Source organism: Podarcis erhardii (assembly GCF_964252035.2).
Source record: "Podarcis erhardii genome assembly, chromosome: Z".
Taxonomy (NCBI): domain Eukaryota; kingdom Metazoa; phylum Chordata; class Lepidosauria; order Squamata; family Lacertidae; genus Podarcis; species Podarcis erhardii.
Window position 1 is genome coordinate 48,395,952 of NC_138504.1, and position 15,867 is coordinate 48,411,818.

The 15,867-nt window shown below is 44.4% G+C and overlaps 1 protein-coding gene across 7 annotated transcripts in view; it reads left to right on the forward strand.

The window, feature by feature from the left end:
- Positions 1 to 15,482, forward strand: part of ODF2 (outer dense fiber of sperm tails 2) — a 37,227-nt gene extending 21,745 nt beyond the window's left edge. For 5 of the 7 annotated variants that reach the window (XM_081847532.1, XM_081847535.1, XM_081847534.1 and 2 more), the window contains 10 exons: positions 87 to 272; positions 2,134 to 2,243; positions 4,114 to 4,249; positions 4,841 to 4,951; positions 6,790 to 6,894; positions 8,070 to 8,228; positions 10,383 to 10,555; positions 12,401 to 12,563; positions 14,095 to 14,220; positions 14,546 to 15,482. In XM_081847532.1, the coding sequence (XP_081703658.1) occupies positions 87 to 272; positions 2,134 to 2,243; positions 4,114 to 4,249; positions 4,841 to 4,951; positions 6,790 to 6,894; positions 8,070 to 8,228; positions 10,383 to 10,555; positions 12,401 to 12,563; positions 14,095 to 14,220; positions 14,546 to 14,719 (1,443 nt within the window). In that variant the 3' untranslated portion in view covers positions 14,720 to 15,482. The remainder of the gene's footprint in view (positions 1 to 86; positions 273 to 2,133; positions 2,244 to 4,113; positions 4,250 to 4,840; positions 4,952 to 6,789; positions 6,895 to 8,069; positions 8,229 to 10,382; positions 10,556 to 12,400; positions 12,564 to 14,094; positions 14,221 to 14,545) is intronic. The other 2 variants (XM_081847533.1, XM_081847538.1) reach the window with 1 other exon arrangement.
- Positions 15,483 to 15,867: the final 385 nt, after the last annotated feature.

Genomic DNA, 15,867 nt, shown 5'->3' on the forward strand with positions numbered 1-15,867 from the left:
TCAGCTCTTGCGGAGAGGAAAAGTTAGTCTTTGGCTGCCTGAAGCGCAATTAATTTCTTCATGTACCCTGATTGCCTTCCTTTCAGAATCTGGAGCGTGTTGCAGCTCAACACAAGGCAGAAGTGGAAAATATCATGGAACAGCTGAAAGAGCTGAAGATGAAGACTGAGCGTGACAAGGACGCCCTGAAGAATGCAATCAAGGCCCAGAAAGAGCGAGCGGAGCGCAGCGAGGAGTATGCAGATCAACTGAATGCCCAGCTGGCAGAAAAGGTGATGGTTGCTCTTGTGGCCTCCATGCCAGGGCATCACTTACTATTGGGCCAAAGTTTTGTGGGGTGGCCTCCTCACACCATTTATTTTTGCATTTGAGGACACCAGCAGTAAAGACTGAAGCTGCATCTGTGTCTTTGGAAAGGCACAGATACTTGGCTACTTGTGAGGTTTGATTTGCAGAATATGGGTGTGGGGCGGACCCTGGTCCATAGGTTTCCTTGGAGAGATTTAAGCTTTTGAGCTCTATAGGTCACTAAAACAGTCTGAATGACACAGCTGCCTCATTCTTGCCCGAAGAAGAGCTTTGCTAAACTCACAGGTTGCAGAACTTGCTGAGGAAAGTTGGTTAAGTAACTAACTAACTGTCTTGAGGGCATAGAGATTCCTTTTTAAAGCCCACCTGGCAGTTAAAGAACAAATACTATTTAATAGCCATGATGCTAGTAGTAAATTCAGTATGTCTGAACTCTGGGACAGCTTTGAATCCTGATACTCCTCCCCTTCTTCTCTTCATCCTCCATTAATCTTGCTGACTTTCTCTTTCTACATTTTATTGGTTACAGTCGGAGGAGGAGGCCTGGGAGTTCCAGGAAGGGTATATATTGTTTTACAGCACAAGTAGCCAGTGTGGTGGTGTTAGGCTCCAATTACCATCAGCCCTAGTCAGCATCACATGGTTCAGGGATGAACATCACTCTGTATGTTCAAATCTTTTTAAAAACCATACTTCCTGAGGCCTTTAGGTCTGATTAACTAGTTTCACTGTACCTGACTTAATGACTTATGAATTGTGCATTTTAAAGTAGGGTTTATATTTGTATGTCTTTCAGGGTAGAATTCCTTCTCTGATTCTGTTGTAGAGCCGTGTACATTGGTGGCACTATATAAATAAATGTTGGTGGTGGACATATCATTATGGGAGTTGTAGTAGAACAGAATTCAGAGGGCACACTGACTGTCTCTGTTGTAGAATTTTGATTTGCATTCTTATATTAGCACAATATGTGACAGTAAACAAAAAACCCCTCACTTTTATTGCTCTTGGTGGTGTTAAGATCTTTCTCCCATTTGTCCTGCAACAACCCTATGAGGTGGCACACTGTTCTTATTGTAAAGTGAGTCCTGAAGAAGGGGAGTGGTAGGAAGAATAGGCTTTTTGGGGACTTCTCCCAGCCTCTGTTGTCTGGAATGGATATAACGTTTTCCTCTCTGTAAACCATGGTTACATGTTACCTGGGAGCTCCCCATAGGCTTATGCACCTCCTCCCCATCTTCTTCTTCTTTCTGTTCTTCTCACCTTCCCTTCCTGTCCAATGTTAATATGGCTTAGTGTTATGATGCACTGGAGATAAATGACAACTCTGGTTAGTTCTCAACCAAAACAGCTTTTAATTCTTGATTTAAAGCAAGGTACAGTATAATCAAAGTCATCGCTGCAGATGTAACTCTGTGCCACCCTTGTGAAAGCTGAAAAGGAAAAGAAGGGGAGAATCTGCATAGGGGAGAATGAGCATGCTGTTGACCACTTAACTTGGTTAGGACATTGAGGAGCATTTGATCTGTATTGGGCTTGCCTTGATCTTCTAGGCTTGGCTTTGGCTGAAGGTGGCTAGAAGGTGCCCCTTCTGCGCATGTGTGTGGCACGATAGAGTGCTTCTGTGCATGTGCGCACGGCAAAACCTGGAAGTATACACTTCCGGGGTTGCCACGTTCACAACCTGAGAGTTATGTTACCCAAAGTTCCATTGTATTTGCTTTGTACAATTTGTCATGAGTGTGGGGTGTCAGATGAGTTCTTGTTTTCTATGCCAAACAATGTGACTGCTCTTCTAACCTTGCCTGTTGCCTTGCTTGGCAGGACAACTATGTTGCTGAGGCGTTGTCCACCTTGGAATCATGGAGAAGCCGCTACAACCAGGTGGTGAAAGACAAAAGTGATCTGGAAGTCGAGATTGTGATGCTGAACAGGTGAGAGCTGTGCTGTCCCATTTGGAGCTGGCTCCCAAAACGGCTCGCGTGGAGGGATGGATGGGAGGCAGCACAGCACTCAGATCGAAAAGATTACTGTGGGCTCCTGAAGAAGCTACTGGGCTCCATCAGCCCCAGCCAGCATAGCCAATTGTTTGAGGTAGAGGTAATTTAAAGTCCAACAATACTGCAGAGCTACAGGTTCCCCATCACTGCATTACTCTCTTTTTAGTTAGTTAAGAAGGTGACGGCCTTATGTCCTGGTTCTCTGTCATTTCTGTTTCCTCCATGACTTGTGACTGCAATTCTGCCAGCTCTGTGATTTTTTTATTTTTTAAAAAATCCATTCAGAACTGTGTTGTGTACAGCATATAATCCTGTTGGTGCTCTGTGCTAAAGGGGGTTCAAATTGTGCGAGTTTGCGTAAGTCACAGAATGCTGGTATTGGCCTCTTTGCATTTAATCTGCTTTCAAGGACTAAGCTGTCAAAGAATGTGGACTTCTCTGCAGAAAGGCTGAAGGAATGACAGGAGATCAGGTTATGAAACGGGGTGTGGGGTATGAAAGACAACAGTTGCCTGCAGAGAGGACAGTCTGGTCTGAAAAGTGTTCCGAGGGCCAGAAAGAGATGCCAGTGGGCCCTCAGACCTGACATTAACCACCCCAGTGTAGTGAAACAGGGAAATGAAAGCCTTGCACACAAAAATTGCTGCCAGTAAAACAGAGAAGTTGAATCCCTGTTTATGTCTGTGAGGTATTTTATAAATTTTGTGAGCCACTCTTGGTATGTTCTTTTAAATGGAAAATTTGAAATTACTTTTTTTAAAAACTTAGCAAATAAAAATATCCAGTATTTCACTACTGACATTATGAGACAGATCAGTATGATTTTTGACTGTGGACTTGGGTTTAAATTCCCTAATATGAAAGAAGCTAAGTGCATTAATTAATATTGAGCAAATCTAAGTATTCTATACAATTGCAAAAACTGAGGAATAGTCTTGCACAGTGGTTGTTCCTAGGGTCCAGATAGCTCGAGTGCAAAGGGGAATCCATTAGGAAATCTGAAGTGAAATGATTCCAGTAGCTGCTCCTTGGCATTTGGGATGTCAGAAGATGTTGATTTCCCCTGGAGGCCTGGGTTGAAATTGTGACCAAGCCTTCTTAGCTCAATTCATAATATCCGAGCTGGCATACCATGGTTTATTTTTTGCATTTCGAGTTAGGATGGTAGACTAGGATTTGATCTCAGTTTGACATTAGATGTGAACCAATCCCATGTCTTCCAAAGATCCTATGCCCGTTACATGCAAAGCTTGATATAGTTTGGCCGTCATACATAATGGGTGTCCACCTCTATAGGGAGATTGAGACTGCTCTTCCCATGTGAATAGTAGCACAGTTAGGTGGATTTACCTTAGTGTGAATTCCTAGGTCTGGTTCTTTTCAAGTTCCTTGACCAAATGAAAAGGGATGGGTTGCATGTGGGAAGCTGTTCTAATTTTTCCAGATTATTGATATATAAACATTAATCTCTTCTCTTTGCTGCAAAAGAAAGCAAAGAGATAATGATTGGCTCAAGGTCACCCAAGCTTTGTGGTTGTGTGGGGATTTGAACCTATGTGCATCTCTTCCAGTCCTAGTGTAACACTCTAACCCTAACACAACACTGGCTGTCTCTAACAGGGGCAGGCTGTCTGTTGCCTTTCTGTTGTTGTTAGATTCCCATCAGCCCCAGCCAACATTTGGAGGGCCACAGATTTCCCTCTTCTGCTATATGGGAATAATGTGCCTTAAAAAGATCGTCACCTTTCTGAGGCTGCTTCTTTCTTCCTTGGGCTAATGTATCTTTCCCTGACATGTATTCAAGCCGTATTTCAGACTTGATGGAACAGCAAACCACTATGGAAGACAAGATGCGGGAAGACAGAGATGCCATGGTGGACAAACTGCACCGGCAGGTCACAGAAAGTACCTCATTCAAAATGGAGAATGAGAGGTTGAAGGTTAGTAGAGAAAAGTCCTCGTCTTCCCCATGCTGGGGCCTTCCAGATGTTTTGGGCTACAGTTCCCATCAGTCCAGCATAACGCAATCACGCTAGCTAGGACTGTTGAGAGTTGTAGTCCAAAGCATACATACATAGGGCACAAGCCGCTCTAGGTCTGCTAGGGGCATCTCCACCATCCTGATGGGATGTACAGGAGCATTTTTAAAAATAACTTCCAATCATTTCAGTGAAGATAGTGCAAGAGATGTTTCAAATGGGATTTGTTTGTTTATTTTATTGCATTTCTATCCCATCTTTTTTCCAAGGAGCTCAAGGTGGTGTACATGCTTCTCCCCCTTCCTCCTCTAATCCCCACAACAACCTGGTGAGGTATATTAGGCTGTGAATGAGTGTGTCTGGCCGAAGGTCACCTGGTGAGCTTTGTGGCCGAGTGGAGGATTTGAACCCCGGTCTCCCAGGTTCTAGCTGACACTCTTAACTATCTGCTTCGCACTGACACTCTCATGAGAGGGAGAATGAGATGCTTGTTGTACAGCCCAGCAGTCCTTTCTCTTCTGACTGAACATGTCTCTTTTCTGGTTCCTCCAGAATAGCATTCTGCCGGTGGAGGAAAAGTTGAATAAAGCTCAGCAGGAAATAGCAATGCTCAAAGCATCCCTCAAGAACTACGAAGGGACAATTGAAAGTTACAAGAACCAGGTACTGCTCTCGAAAGACCTTTGGCACCCTCTTTCCTTCTCTGTCTTCTGGCAGGAATGCCCTGCTGAGCTCCAAAGCCCTGGAACTTGGGGAGTGGGGCAGAGCTGCATTTTGGTTTTCAGGCGTTCTGTGTCTTTTGTCTAAGCAAGTACTTGGCAATTTCTTTTCTAGATATTTGCAAGAGGTGGGGGTACCTGATAAGCACCTGATCTTCTCCCTTTGTGTTACTGAAAGGATTTGAAGTTGGTCTGTTTCATTTTGTAGCCCCCTATTATTGGGGAACTGAATGTAGAAATAGTATATATCTTTTTAAAAAATACCTCTGCCCAAGATGGATTACAATATTTCAAAATCTGAAAGGTGCCTAATTGTAGTAGTAATTAAAAAGCAATAAACAAATGCACATCAAATACAGAGAATGATTTGAGAGCTGCAGAACATAAAATAGGCTTAAACTGGTTAGTTTTCTCAAGCGTTTCTGAAGGCTTTTCTTACTTGAGCTTGAGCTTCTCTCACTCTGTCCTTGGAGGCAATGAAATACTTGGGTGGTGCAGATGCCTTGGCTTAGGCTAGGCTCATAAATGGCAACCTTTACCAAGACCCTTCAGAAGACTACAGCTTCCATCAGACCAAGGCAGCACAGCTGTATGATGCTGCAGATGGTGGGAGTTGTAGTACAAAACATCTGGAGAGGACTCCAGCTTGGCAAAGGCCGATGAAGAGGAAAGCCAGCACCTGTATAAGAGCCTTGTCCACTAATTTAGAGTACCTTTTTATTATCTGAACTGTCACACTTGAAAGGGGTTTGTCTCACCTTGTAGTGAAATTCGGCTCTTTCAAAGTCTACGCATAAAGGGCTTGCATGCAGGAGTAGCTCACAGAAGAATGGTCCCCGTACATTTTGCCTCATATATAACAGGTTCTACAGATGCTAGAGATTTTATTTTTTTAAAGAAAAGCTAGGAATCTGGAGATTATGGCTCATTATGGATCCCCATGCCTCCAGAGCTTTTCTATTGCTGGGTGTGTGGTGTTGTGTTTTTTTAAAGAAACAATGGGAGGATTCATTATGTTGTATCTTGCCCAGTCAGAGTGATTCACAGAATGATGGCCATTGTGGCATTAACCTACAGTCATGAGCCCATCACTGTGGAATTATGAGGAGTAGAGCTGTAGGCTATGGATTTCAGAATTATATTCCACTCTTGCTATTTAGAGAGGAAATTGTCTCTAAAATATGAACCAAAGGCACCTGTATAGGTTAGAGCATGGGTACGCAACCTAAGGCCTGGGGGCCAGATCCGGCCCAATCGCCTTCTCAATCTGGCCCACGGACGGTCTGGGAATCAGCGTGTTTTTACATGAGTAGAATGTGTCCTTTTATTTAAACTGCATCTCTGGGTTATTTGTGGGGAAATAGGAATTAGTTCATCCCCCCCCCCAAAAAAAATATAGTCCGGCCCACCACATGGTCTGAGGGACGGTGGACTGACTCACGGCTGAAAAAAGTTGCTGACCCCTGGGTTAGAGGTAGAGTTTATGTGTTCTAACACAAATGGAGAAAAGCAGTTCAGCAGGGAAGGTGGGTGTGTCTCCCTCTGAGTTCTGACTCCCTTAGGTGAGAACATAACTGCAATGACTTTTATTTTGAGGACTGATTAAAAAATGGAGTGTCTATGTGAACAAGACTTTTAATACCTTCTCTTCAGATTTCTCACAGTTGCGTTCACTAAACCCAAACTGAAACATGATTCATTCAGTTCCATTTGATAATGTAGCTGCTGTACATGTTTGTCTTCTTCTTAAAAAACAACAACCCACCATCATCTTTTCCCCAGGTGCTGAAAACGCGAATGGAAGCTGATGAGGTGACTGTGAAACTGGAGCTTTGTGAGAAAGAGAACAAATCACTGAAAGAAGAAATGACCAAGGAGATTGAAAATGTAAGTGTCTGGTCCAAGCTGTAGACGAGCCATAAAATCGGGAGGTTTCAAGTGTTGTAGCTCCTGCACAGGAACTTTTCGTGGAGTGGGGAAGAGAAGGAGCAGACTAGTACCTCATAAAAACATGAGAGGAAGACGGCTTGTACATTTTGGATCATATTTATCAGTTTCTATGAATGTTAGAGATTCACTCTTTTTTAAAAAAGAAAAGAAAAGTAAGAAGGGAAGGTCCATCATGGGTCCCCCATTCCTCCAAGGCTTTTCCATTGCTGCTTTTTTGAAAAAGAAAAAAAGAAAAGAAACAGAACGGGATGTTTCATTATGCTGCATCTTGCCCAGTCGGAGTGATTCACAGCATAATTAGCACCATAGAAGATTACTGAAGAAACTGTAAAATTATGGCGAATGGTGATCTAGATTTAGGAGGGGGTCATAGCTCAGTGGTAGAGCACCTGCTTTGCATGCAGAAGGTGCAGGTTCAATCTCCGGCATCTGTAGTTGGAAAACCTCAGGTAGCAGAGCTAGAAAAAACCTTGGAGAATCATGTGTCGAGGGGTGAAACTCCATAGATACAGTTTATGTGTAGGACTGCTATAGAGATGGGTTTTTTGCTGTGATGTGGAGTTGGGAACATTGAGCATTCAAGGGTGACGAAAAGGACAACCAAAGTAATCAAGGGGCTGGAACAGCCAGCTCCCCTACGAGGAAAGGTTGCAGTGCTTGGAGTTTTTTAGTTTAGAAAAAGGCAAGGAATGGAAGACTTGATAGAGATGTCCTGACACAAAAAGATGGCATGAGTTAGATAAGACAGATAGGAAAAAGATTTTCATCCTCTTTCGTAATGCTAGAGCCTAGGTCTAATTCAGCAGAGCTATTCATAAAAGTTTAATAAATAGTAAGTTTAATAAATAGGAAGCTATTGTATCAAATAAAACCATTGCTCCATTTATGGGTAGGCAAACTAAGGCCCAGAGGCCGGATCCAGCCCAATCACCTTCTGAATCCCGCGGATGGTCCGGGAATCAGCATGTTTTTACATGAGTAGAATGTGTCCTTTTATTAAAAATGCATCTCTGGGTTATTTGTGGGGTCTGCCTGGTGTTTTTACATGAGCAGAATGTGTGCTTTTATTTTCTGTTATCTGTAATTCCTGCTTTTTGCATTCTTGCTCACAGGCTCGTAAGCAGTTCCAGAGTCAGGTTGCTGAGCTAGAAAAGCTTCCCGAGATCTTGAAGCTCACAGAGTCTAAACTGGCTGAGTGTCAGGAACAGCTAAAGAGTTACGAGAAGAAAAATATGGACCTGTCAGCCATGATCACAGACCTCCGTCAGCGGGTAAGGGATTGGCAGAAGGTGCCCACACGAACCTCAAGCCGAGGACCAAAATGAGCCTCTAGCATCAAGAAAATGCAATCTTTGTCTCTTGTCTCGTCTCTTTTTGAAATGATTAAACATCTGCACTGCAGAATAAAAGGTCGTGTGGCATGTCTTTGTTTTGCTGTTTTGCTGTCTGCATTTAAGCCTGCTGTTTTTCTCAGTCCACCAACACCTTCTCTGGCAAGTTAACAAATGGGTAGCCTTGTGAAAGCATGCAGTTAGGATCCACCAGCCCCCTTCACACTTTTATTTGTCAATGCATAGGTTTCCCAGGGTTCTGTGTAATTGCAGTTCAAGCTAGAAACTTAAATTCATCAATAAAAAGTCAAATTTCTAGTCCTCAAGACTGAGAGGGATGAAAATTTGAATATGGTTAGGCAGGTCTCTAGGCACTGAGTGGGATGGAGGAATCAAAACTGCCTACCAGAGTATTTGCACATGTTGGCTTGTTTTGCATAATTTATCTATCTTGTCGTGGTGGGAGAGAGAAGGCGCAACCTAGGCATGGAACACTTAAGTAATGCCATTGAGGATTGCTTGCTTTCATTTTAAAGAAAGAAATAGAAACTGAAGTTCTTAGCATGCACTCACTTCAGTTTCTCCTCCTGTGTTGTTCAGTCTTGAAATCTACACATCCTTGTAAGTGTGGTATGTGCCAAAATTGAAAGCAAAGACCTGAGCTGTGGGTGGTGGGGAGCTTCAGAGATTCAGCTCATGGTGACTGGTTTAGTTACACTTGCTAAAGTTCCAGTCCTTTGGTCTTTCTGACAGTCAATGCTTGGTTCCCTAAGCCTCTCTGTGTGACCTTTTTGGCCTAAATTTTACAGCTGCTGTACTGTGCTTCCAAACTGACCCAAATTCTTCTTCTAAAGCCTTTCTTTTTGAGCCAGAAATCTTTATGCACAGTAAATCCATGTGAAATAAGCTCTTGATGGATTAAATCAGATATTGTTTTTTATATTAATTTGCAAAGATTTTTTTTTTTGTATGGGGTGCAAACCAGCATGAGGATAACATGTGCCTGACCACAAGCACCTGAGCCTCCATTCCTTGTCAAAGGCAACTTCATCTTTTTAGCAACCCATGGTTAATTTTGCTTGGCTCCATAAGCCTTTCCTTCTGTGTGTGTGAGAGAGAGAGAAAGAGTGAAAGAAAGAGAGAGATTGTGATTTTTCTCTCCTTTGGGGTTTGCCTCAATCTGTGTGTGCTTCACTTTGCTTGCAGGTGGCTGGCAGCTCATTTGTGCAGCGCTGAGAAGAAAAAAATTCATGCTGGATCAAAATAGGCTCTGAAAAGGCCACAAAAACAGGAACACGTACAGTGCTTAATGTATGCAACAGGAGGTTCCTGGGCTCAACGCTGCCCTGCAGCCAGCCCTCTGACCAGTGGGGTTGAGGGTGTATGTGAAGGGGGTTACTGATTATAGTTGCTTAGTGGTGAGGCAAAGACCCCTACCTCAGAAGGCTGTCTTTAAGGCTGTCCCACCTCCTGGTACTGAAATCAGATTCTGCTCCTGGGGTTTGGTCTCAAAGCACACAAGGCCATCACCTTGCTGAAGCTAAGTAGCTTTGGGTCTTCTCAGTACCTGGAAACCGCATGTGGATGACCTTCCATGGTGGAAGAAGAAAGGTGCAATGTAAATAGTAACATTAAATAAGCACTAAATGAGCCCTGGTCCACTTAAGTCCTGAACATGGTAGTTTTTTTTCTGCTCCTTTTCTCTCTTCGTCTGTCTGTCTTTCTGTCTCTCTCTGCATGACTCCATTCCTGTTTCTCTAGGAAATAAAGAATGGGGAGAAAATGTGCAGCACCTATCACTGCTAACTTGGAAAGGCCTTAAAGACTTTACACATTTTCTACCTTTCCCCCTTCCTATTTTTTTAACCAATCTTTCGTTTTCATATCTTGAATTACTATGGTTTGATTTAATTGTATTGATTGTTTTGATGACTTATTGTTGCTATCTGCTTTATTTATATGATGCTGTGCTTGATATTATAGTGATTGCAGTGTTTGTTGCTTTGTTAATGCCCATGTTAGCTGCTTTGAGCTGAACGCTTGCTGTTGGAAAACCGGAATACAAATATTAAATCAAGTCAAATCAAATTTCAGATTGAGCTTCAGGGAGACAAGATGGAGATGATGAGAGAGAGGTATCAGTCTGCCCAAGAAGAGAACAAGCAGCTGATCCTCAAGCTTGAAGAGCTGGAGAGGTTAGGAGCAAGTGGGGAGGATGGGAGCAGAGTGATCAAAACTGAAAGGCTGTGTTGTGCAAATGTTTTCCTGTGCGTATAGATCAATCAGGTGCTGTATCAGTGTTGAGTATGGAACTCTGTAGTCTTGTCATGGATGCTGGGCTTGGTGGTGATAGTGGGGAAGACAGTCGCTCTGGTTGGCACCCCATGCAAAGTCCAAACCATGGCTCAGCGTGAACATATGGAGCTCAGGAGAGGAGTTCACAACTGAATGACAGCAGAGTTTTGCTGCTGCCTGCAGTGATCTTTGTAAGTCTGGACCTGGGGTCAGACTTTAACTCTCTCCAGATTAACTGTTGGCGGTAGCTAGGGTTTGTCCTTTAGTTCCTGGCTTGTGGATTGCCTGGAAGAGCTAAGCAACAAGCCTGGGTTTGGACGACATGCTAAGCCAAACTATGGTTTCATTCAGTGTGATGCAGCAGCAAAAGGGAGAAACAAAATGGCCACAATCTCCTCTTCAGGAGCCCCCACACTTCTGCATTCACTTACTGTGACATGCGTATCAGGCTACCGGCAGTGTTGGGAAGGCAAAAAGTGAAGGCCTCTTGCATTCCAAATGTAGGTTAATACTGTATTGGCCTGAATATAAGCCTCACTTTCCCACCAGATTCCGACCGTGCAAAGTTAAAAGTGCAGCTTAAATTTGCAACCTTACAAAAACTGGCTTTTACGATATTGCTGCTGAAACATACATACGGTAAAATGGAATGGTTGTGAGTGGCTGCGGAATTTTAAGGGAGTGGCTTATATTCGGGTATTGTGTTTCTTCCCCCCCCCCTTGAATTTTAAAGGTGCTGCTTATGTTCAGGCCAATACATTATACTTTTTTGGGGGTGGGGGGTGACCAGAGGGAGGAGTCAAGGAACTGTAGCAATTTATGTAGCTATGTGCTTTCCACAACCTGCCTCTTAAGATATCTGCTGGTTCCTAGGACCAGTCTTCTGTGGGCAGCACTAATGATCAGTTCTCATGACAGCTCGTTCAGCCAGACCTCTTCAGAAGCACTGGAACTAAAGCAAACACATAGAGCAAGACAAATGCAATGTTCTGTGGCAAGTGGCTGTTGCACAGGCTTCACATTAAGGAGGTCTGGAAATCAAATCTCCAGCTAAAAAATCATGGTAGCTGGGAAAGATGGGGAAGGAAATACCTTTTCCCACCTAAGGCTTTGGAGAACTGCAGGCGGGCAGTGCTGGCAGCAGATGCTGGGCAGAAATGATGGTCTGACTTGGTGCTTAACACATTCCTTTGCAATATCAGTGTTGTCAATAGGCCTGTGTTTGCTTTTCACTAGAGTTGTGGCTTGATCAGACATTGCATTCAAACAAGTTGTTGTTGTTTCCAGAAAATTGCTTATCGGCAAAGCAACAATGACTGTGCTGGCCACCTGCAGTTCCTATGCGGGATGGGTGGCCAACATCATACCCTCCAAATGTTGCTGGACTCCAGTTCCCATCAACCTTTGGCCATACTGGATGAGACTCAAGAGTCCACCAGCCCTTGGATGGCATTACATTGGCTGTCCAGCATACACCCCCACACCACAGTGGAACCCCCAGTCGCAGACAGGATCCATTCCGGAGCTCCGGTTGGATCCCGAGGTTTCTGCAACTGGAAGGACCACTTCTGCACATGCGCGCACAGCGGTAAAGCACTTCTGTGCATGTGCACATGGCGAAACCCAGAAAAATACTTCCGGGTTTGCCGTGTATGTATCCCGGAGGATACATAACTGGAGGTGAACATAAGTAGAGGTACCACTGTATAAAGTAGCACCTATCGAAACTTATTTACAGGCATATCTAGTCCATTTAAATGTTGAGCCCTGTTTTGATTGGCATATACCCATGAATCTTCCTTGTGGTTGCAATCTAGGAAGCTTGAAGCAGCAAGCGGTCAGAATATAGAATTTATCCAGGTCATAGCGAAAAGGGAAGAGTCGATCCATCAGGCCCAGCTGCGACTAGAGGAGAAGACCCGGGAATGTGGCGCCTTGGCTCGCCAGCTGGAGATAGCAATTGGCGATGCCAAGAGGCAGGTTGGTACCTCCCAGTGGGCAATGAGTCTGAAGGAGCATTGCCATTGCAGTGGGAGCGGAATTCTCTTTTGTTTTGTTTTTGAGGACCAGCTTCAGGAGATCAGTGAGAAGATGCTTTAGTACAAGGGGTGGGGATCTCAACCCTGGATCCCAAATGTGGTCCTTGGGACTCTCTATGCTTCTTCCAACCCTGCTCGGAGTGTCCTCCTTGCATGGTTTTGCTCAGCAGTTCCTTGCAGGAATGTGTCCTTGAAATGTGGCAATGCCTCACTTACCTGGAAGGAGGCAGAGGAGTCTGTGGCTGGAAATGTAGCCCACTGTACAAAAGTCCCCTCCACATGCCTTGGCCATCACACCCATGAGGTGAGGCAGCAAGATCCACAGGGGCAGCAGATTCAGCCTCCAGAGAACGTGTCTCCTGTTGCCACAGCAGCAGCTTCCTGGTGAGCCCTAGGGAGAAAATGGCAGGGCTGCCCTCTGGGGGTCCCCTGGGCTCTTCACCCACCCAGCATGATACAGAACAGGCACCCACCCACCCACCAATGTAGATCTTTATTCTCCCCAACCCCCTTCTTGATATCGATCTTCACTCGCTCTTTATTCCCTGGTGGTGGGAGAGGAGCACCATTTTGTGGTTCGCCCATGTGCCAAATGTCTTGGGCCAGCCCTGCCACAGATTTCCCCAAGGCTGCCCACCAGGGAATGTAGCCCCTGGGTTGAAGAGCCCTTCTCTATTGCCCTAGTAGGAGGTCATGCATACATTTCCATCCCATCCTACTTTTGAGGAGTTCTTGAGAGCAGCCCATGCAAGGAGCCTCTTTTCTCCTTATAACAGCTCTGGAAGATGTGCTCAGCTTGAGAGAGAGCACTCAATTAAATTGTGGGTGGATAGGGACCACACTCAGCTCTCTCCAGTGTAAGCAAAACACTTTACCATTACATATCCTGCTGGCTCCCAGGATGTTTCCTGTCTCTCTGTGTGTTTGTGATTTGATCTTCTTTCTTTCTTCTTAGTCTTTCATATTAGAAATGTGAGCTTGGTGGGGAAGTATAAATGCAAAGATAATAATGTATTGGGCCACTTGAACTGTCTCTAGATATTTAAAGTAAAATCAATGCTCCCTCCCCCCAATACACACATACACACATTTTACTTCTTCATCTTTTACTTTACTTTCAAACTCTTGAGAGGTGGGCATGTATTTTAAAGACCATGTTTGTGTGTGTGAAGAACGTGTGTTGCCTGTAAAGCAACTCTAGTCTGGGCAGGGCGGGGCGGTGAGGACAGAAATTTCCCTCCCGTCTTGTTGCTCTTTCTTCTGCTAACATTGCATATGTACATCAACCCTGTTTCTAATATAACAGGAAAGTGAGTGCTACATTTTTTAAATGTTTCCTGGCTTTAGAAGCTTTGGGAAATTGGAATCAAGCCACTCTCTTTCCCCAAAGGTTCTTGAGGGATGCTTTTTTGTTTTTTTGCTAAAGCCCAAAACATTGGTTTGTCTTGTTTCTATTGCCTTGCCTGCAAAAGCTGGAACAAACAAGGGAACGAGCAGCAGCAAGGGAGAGAACAGCCCAGTCCAAGATGCTAGATTTGGAAACTCAACTGAGCAGGACAAAGACGGAACTGAATCAGCTGCGGCGGAGCAAAGATGATGTGAGTGGCTTTCTGCAGCAGCACAACTCTCTTAACTCTCTTAAGGACTTTTAGGTCCATCCCATCCTGTGTTTTGATAGGAAGGCAAGGAAGTAGATGAGTGGGGGGGGGGTTGATTGGTTTTTTGGGGGTTTTTAATAGGATGGAGCACAGGGAACGGATTGGGAGCATAGAAGATATTCTAAAGTTGTAAGATAAAGGGCTTAGCAGGCTGGTATTTCCGCTTGGCATGGTGAACTGCTCTTTGCTTATATGAAGAATCCATAACGGGGTGAGCGTGGCAGTGATTTCCCCTGCTTCAACCATTTCCCCCGTGCTCATGCAGGCAGAGTGTCGGTATGAAAGCCGCCTCCATGACCTGAAGGATCGTCTTGAACAGTCTGAGAGCACCAACCGAAGCATGCAAAGCTACGTGCAGCTCCTCAAGTCCTCTTATGCCAATGTCTTTGGAGACAGTGCCTTATCAACCTCCCCGATTCGTCCTCGATCTCCACTGTGACCAAACCTTGTTCCTTAACTTCCAGGACCCTCTTGCTACAGGCTCAGCTGGGTGGACCTATTTCAAAGCCATATCTGATTTTGGAACTTAAATAGCTCAGGATCTTCATCGTATTGTTGGCATGGGAGATTCATCCTCCCTTTATGTTGGTGATATGGTGGCATTAAGGGCTGCATTGTGTATCATAAGCCATGTTAAAGCGGGCCAACAAGGGGCACATTTACCACCCCTTCTGTCTTTTAGTGCCTTACAGAGGTTGCATGTTTTGAAAGTAACCTGCAGTGTTTTAATCATCTTTTAATTTTATTAATGTTTTATGTATGATTTTCTCACTATGCCATGAGTTTCAAATATCATGTTTGTTGAATGCAGAACAAAATATTTAGATTTTTTTTATATAGTAATAAAAAATGTCATCTGAAAAATTGTGAACCCATGAAAGATTGTGTCTGCTAGCAGCATGCCTTGGGCCAGACATAGCTGGTGTGAAAACCATTCCTTTTTCTTTTAATTGCATTATTCCAGTTTTTCTAGGGGTGAATATCAGTTTAAAGGTGTGATTTCAGTAATTGTGTATGTGAAGGAGAAAAGCACCTGCCTTGCTTTTTAAAGAAAGGTGTTTCATACTATCTGTACTCTTGTAAAGGTTCCTGGGATCCATTTTTCCAGAGCTGCATATTCCACTTGTGATTTTCATGTGTGACTTTTGTGTTCAACAGTAATGTTTTGTTTGTAAAATATCCCATGATTTTTTGTTTTCCAAGCTCTGTGTGTGTCTGTTATTTTTAGCTTCCTTATGTGATGAATAACATCTCTGTTCCTGCTTCTGTGCTGCACATACTGATACTCACTACATTGGGGCAGGAGCTGGGGGTCAGCAAAGTTTATCTTTTCTGGGCCAGATCAGTCCCACAGAGATCCCTCCATGGGCCTGATTGCGCGCACGCTATTTTCCGCGTCTGCAATTTTCCGCGCCGTGGAAGCGAGTCCCTGCATCGCGCTGCGCTGGTTTAGTGCAGCGTGCGAGTGGGCGGCTCGGTTCGGGGGTGGCTCGTGGGCCGGTGGCTCGGGGGTGGCTCGTGGCTCGTGGGCCTTAGGTTGCTGACCCCTGGGCATGAGCTTGCTCGGTTACTCATGAGTGAGTTTCT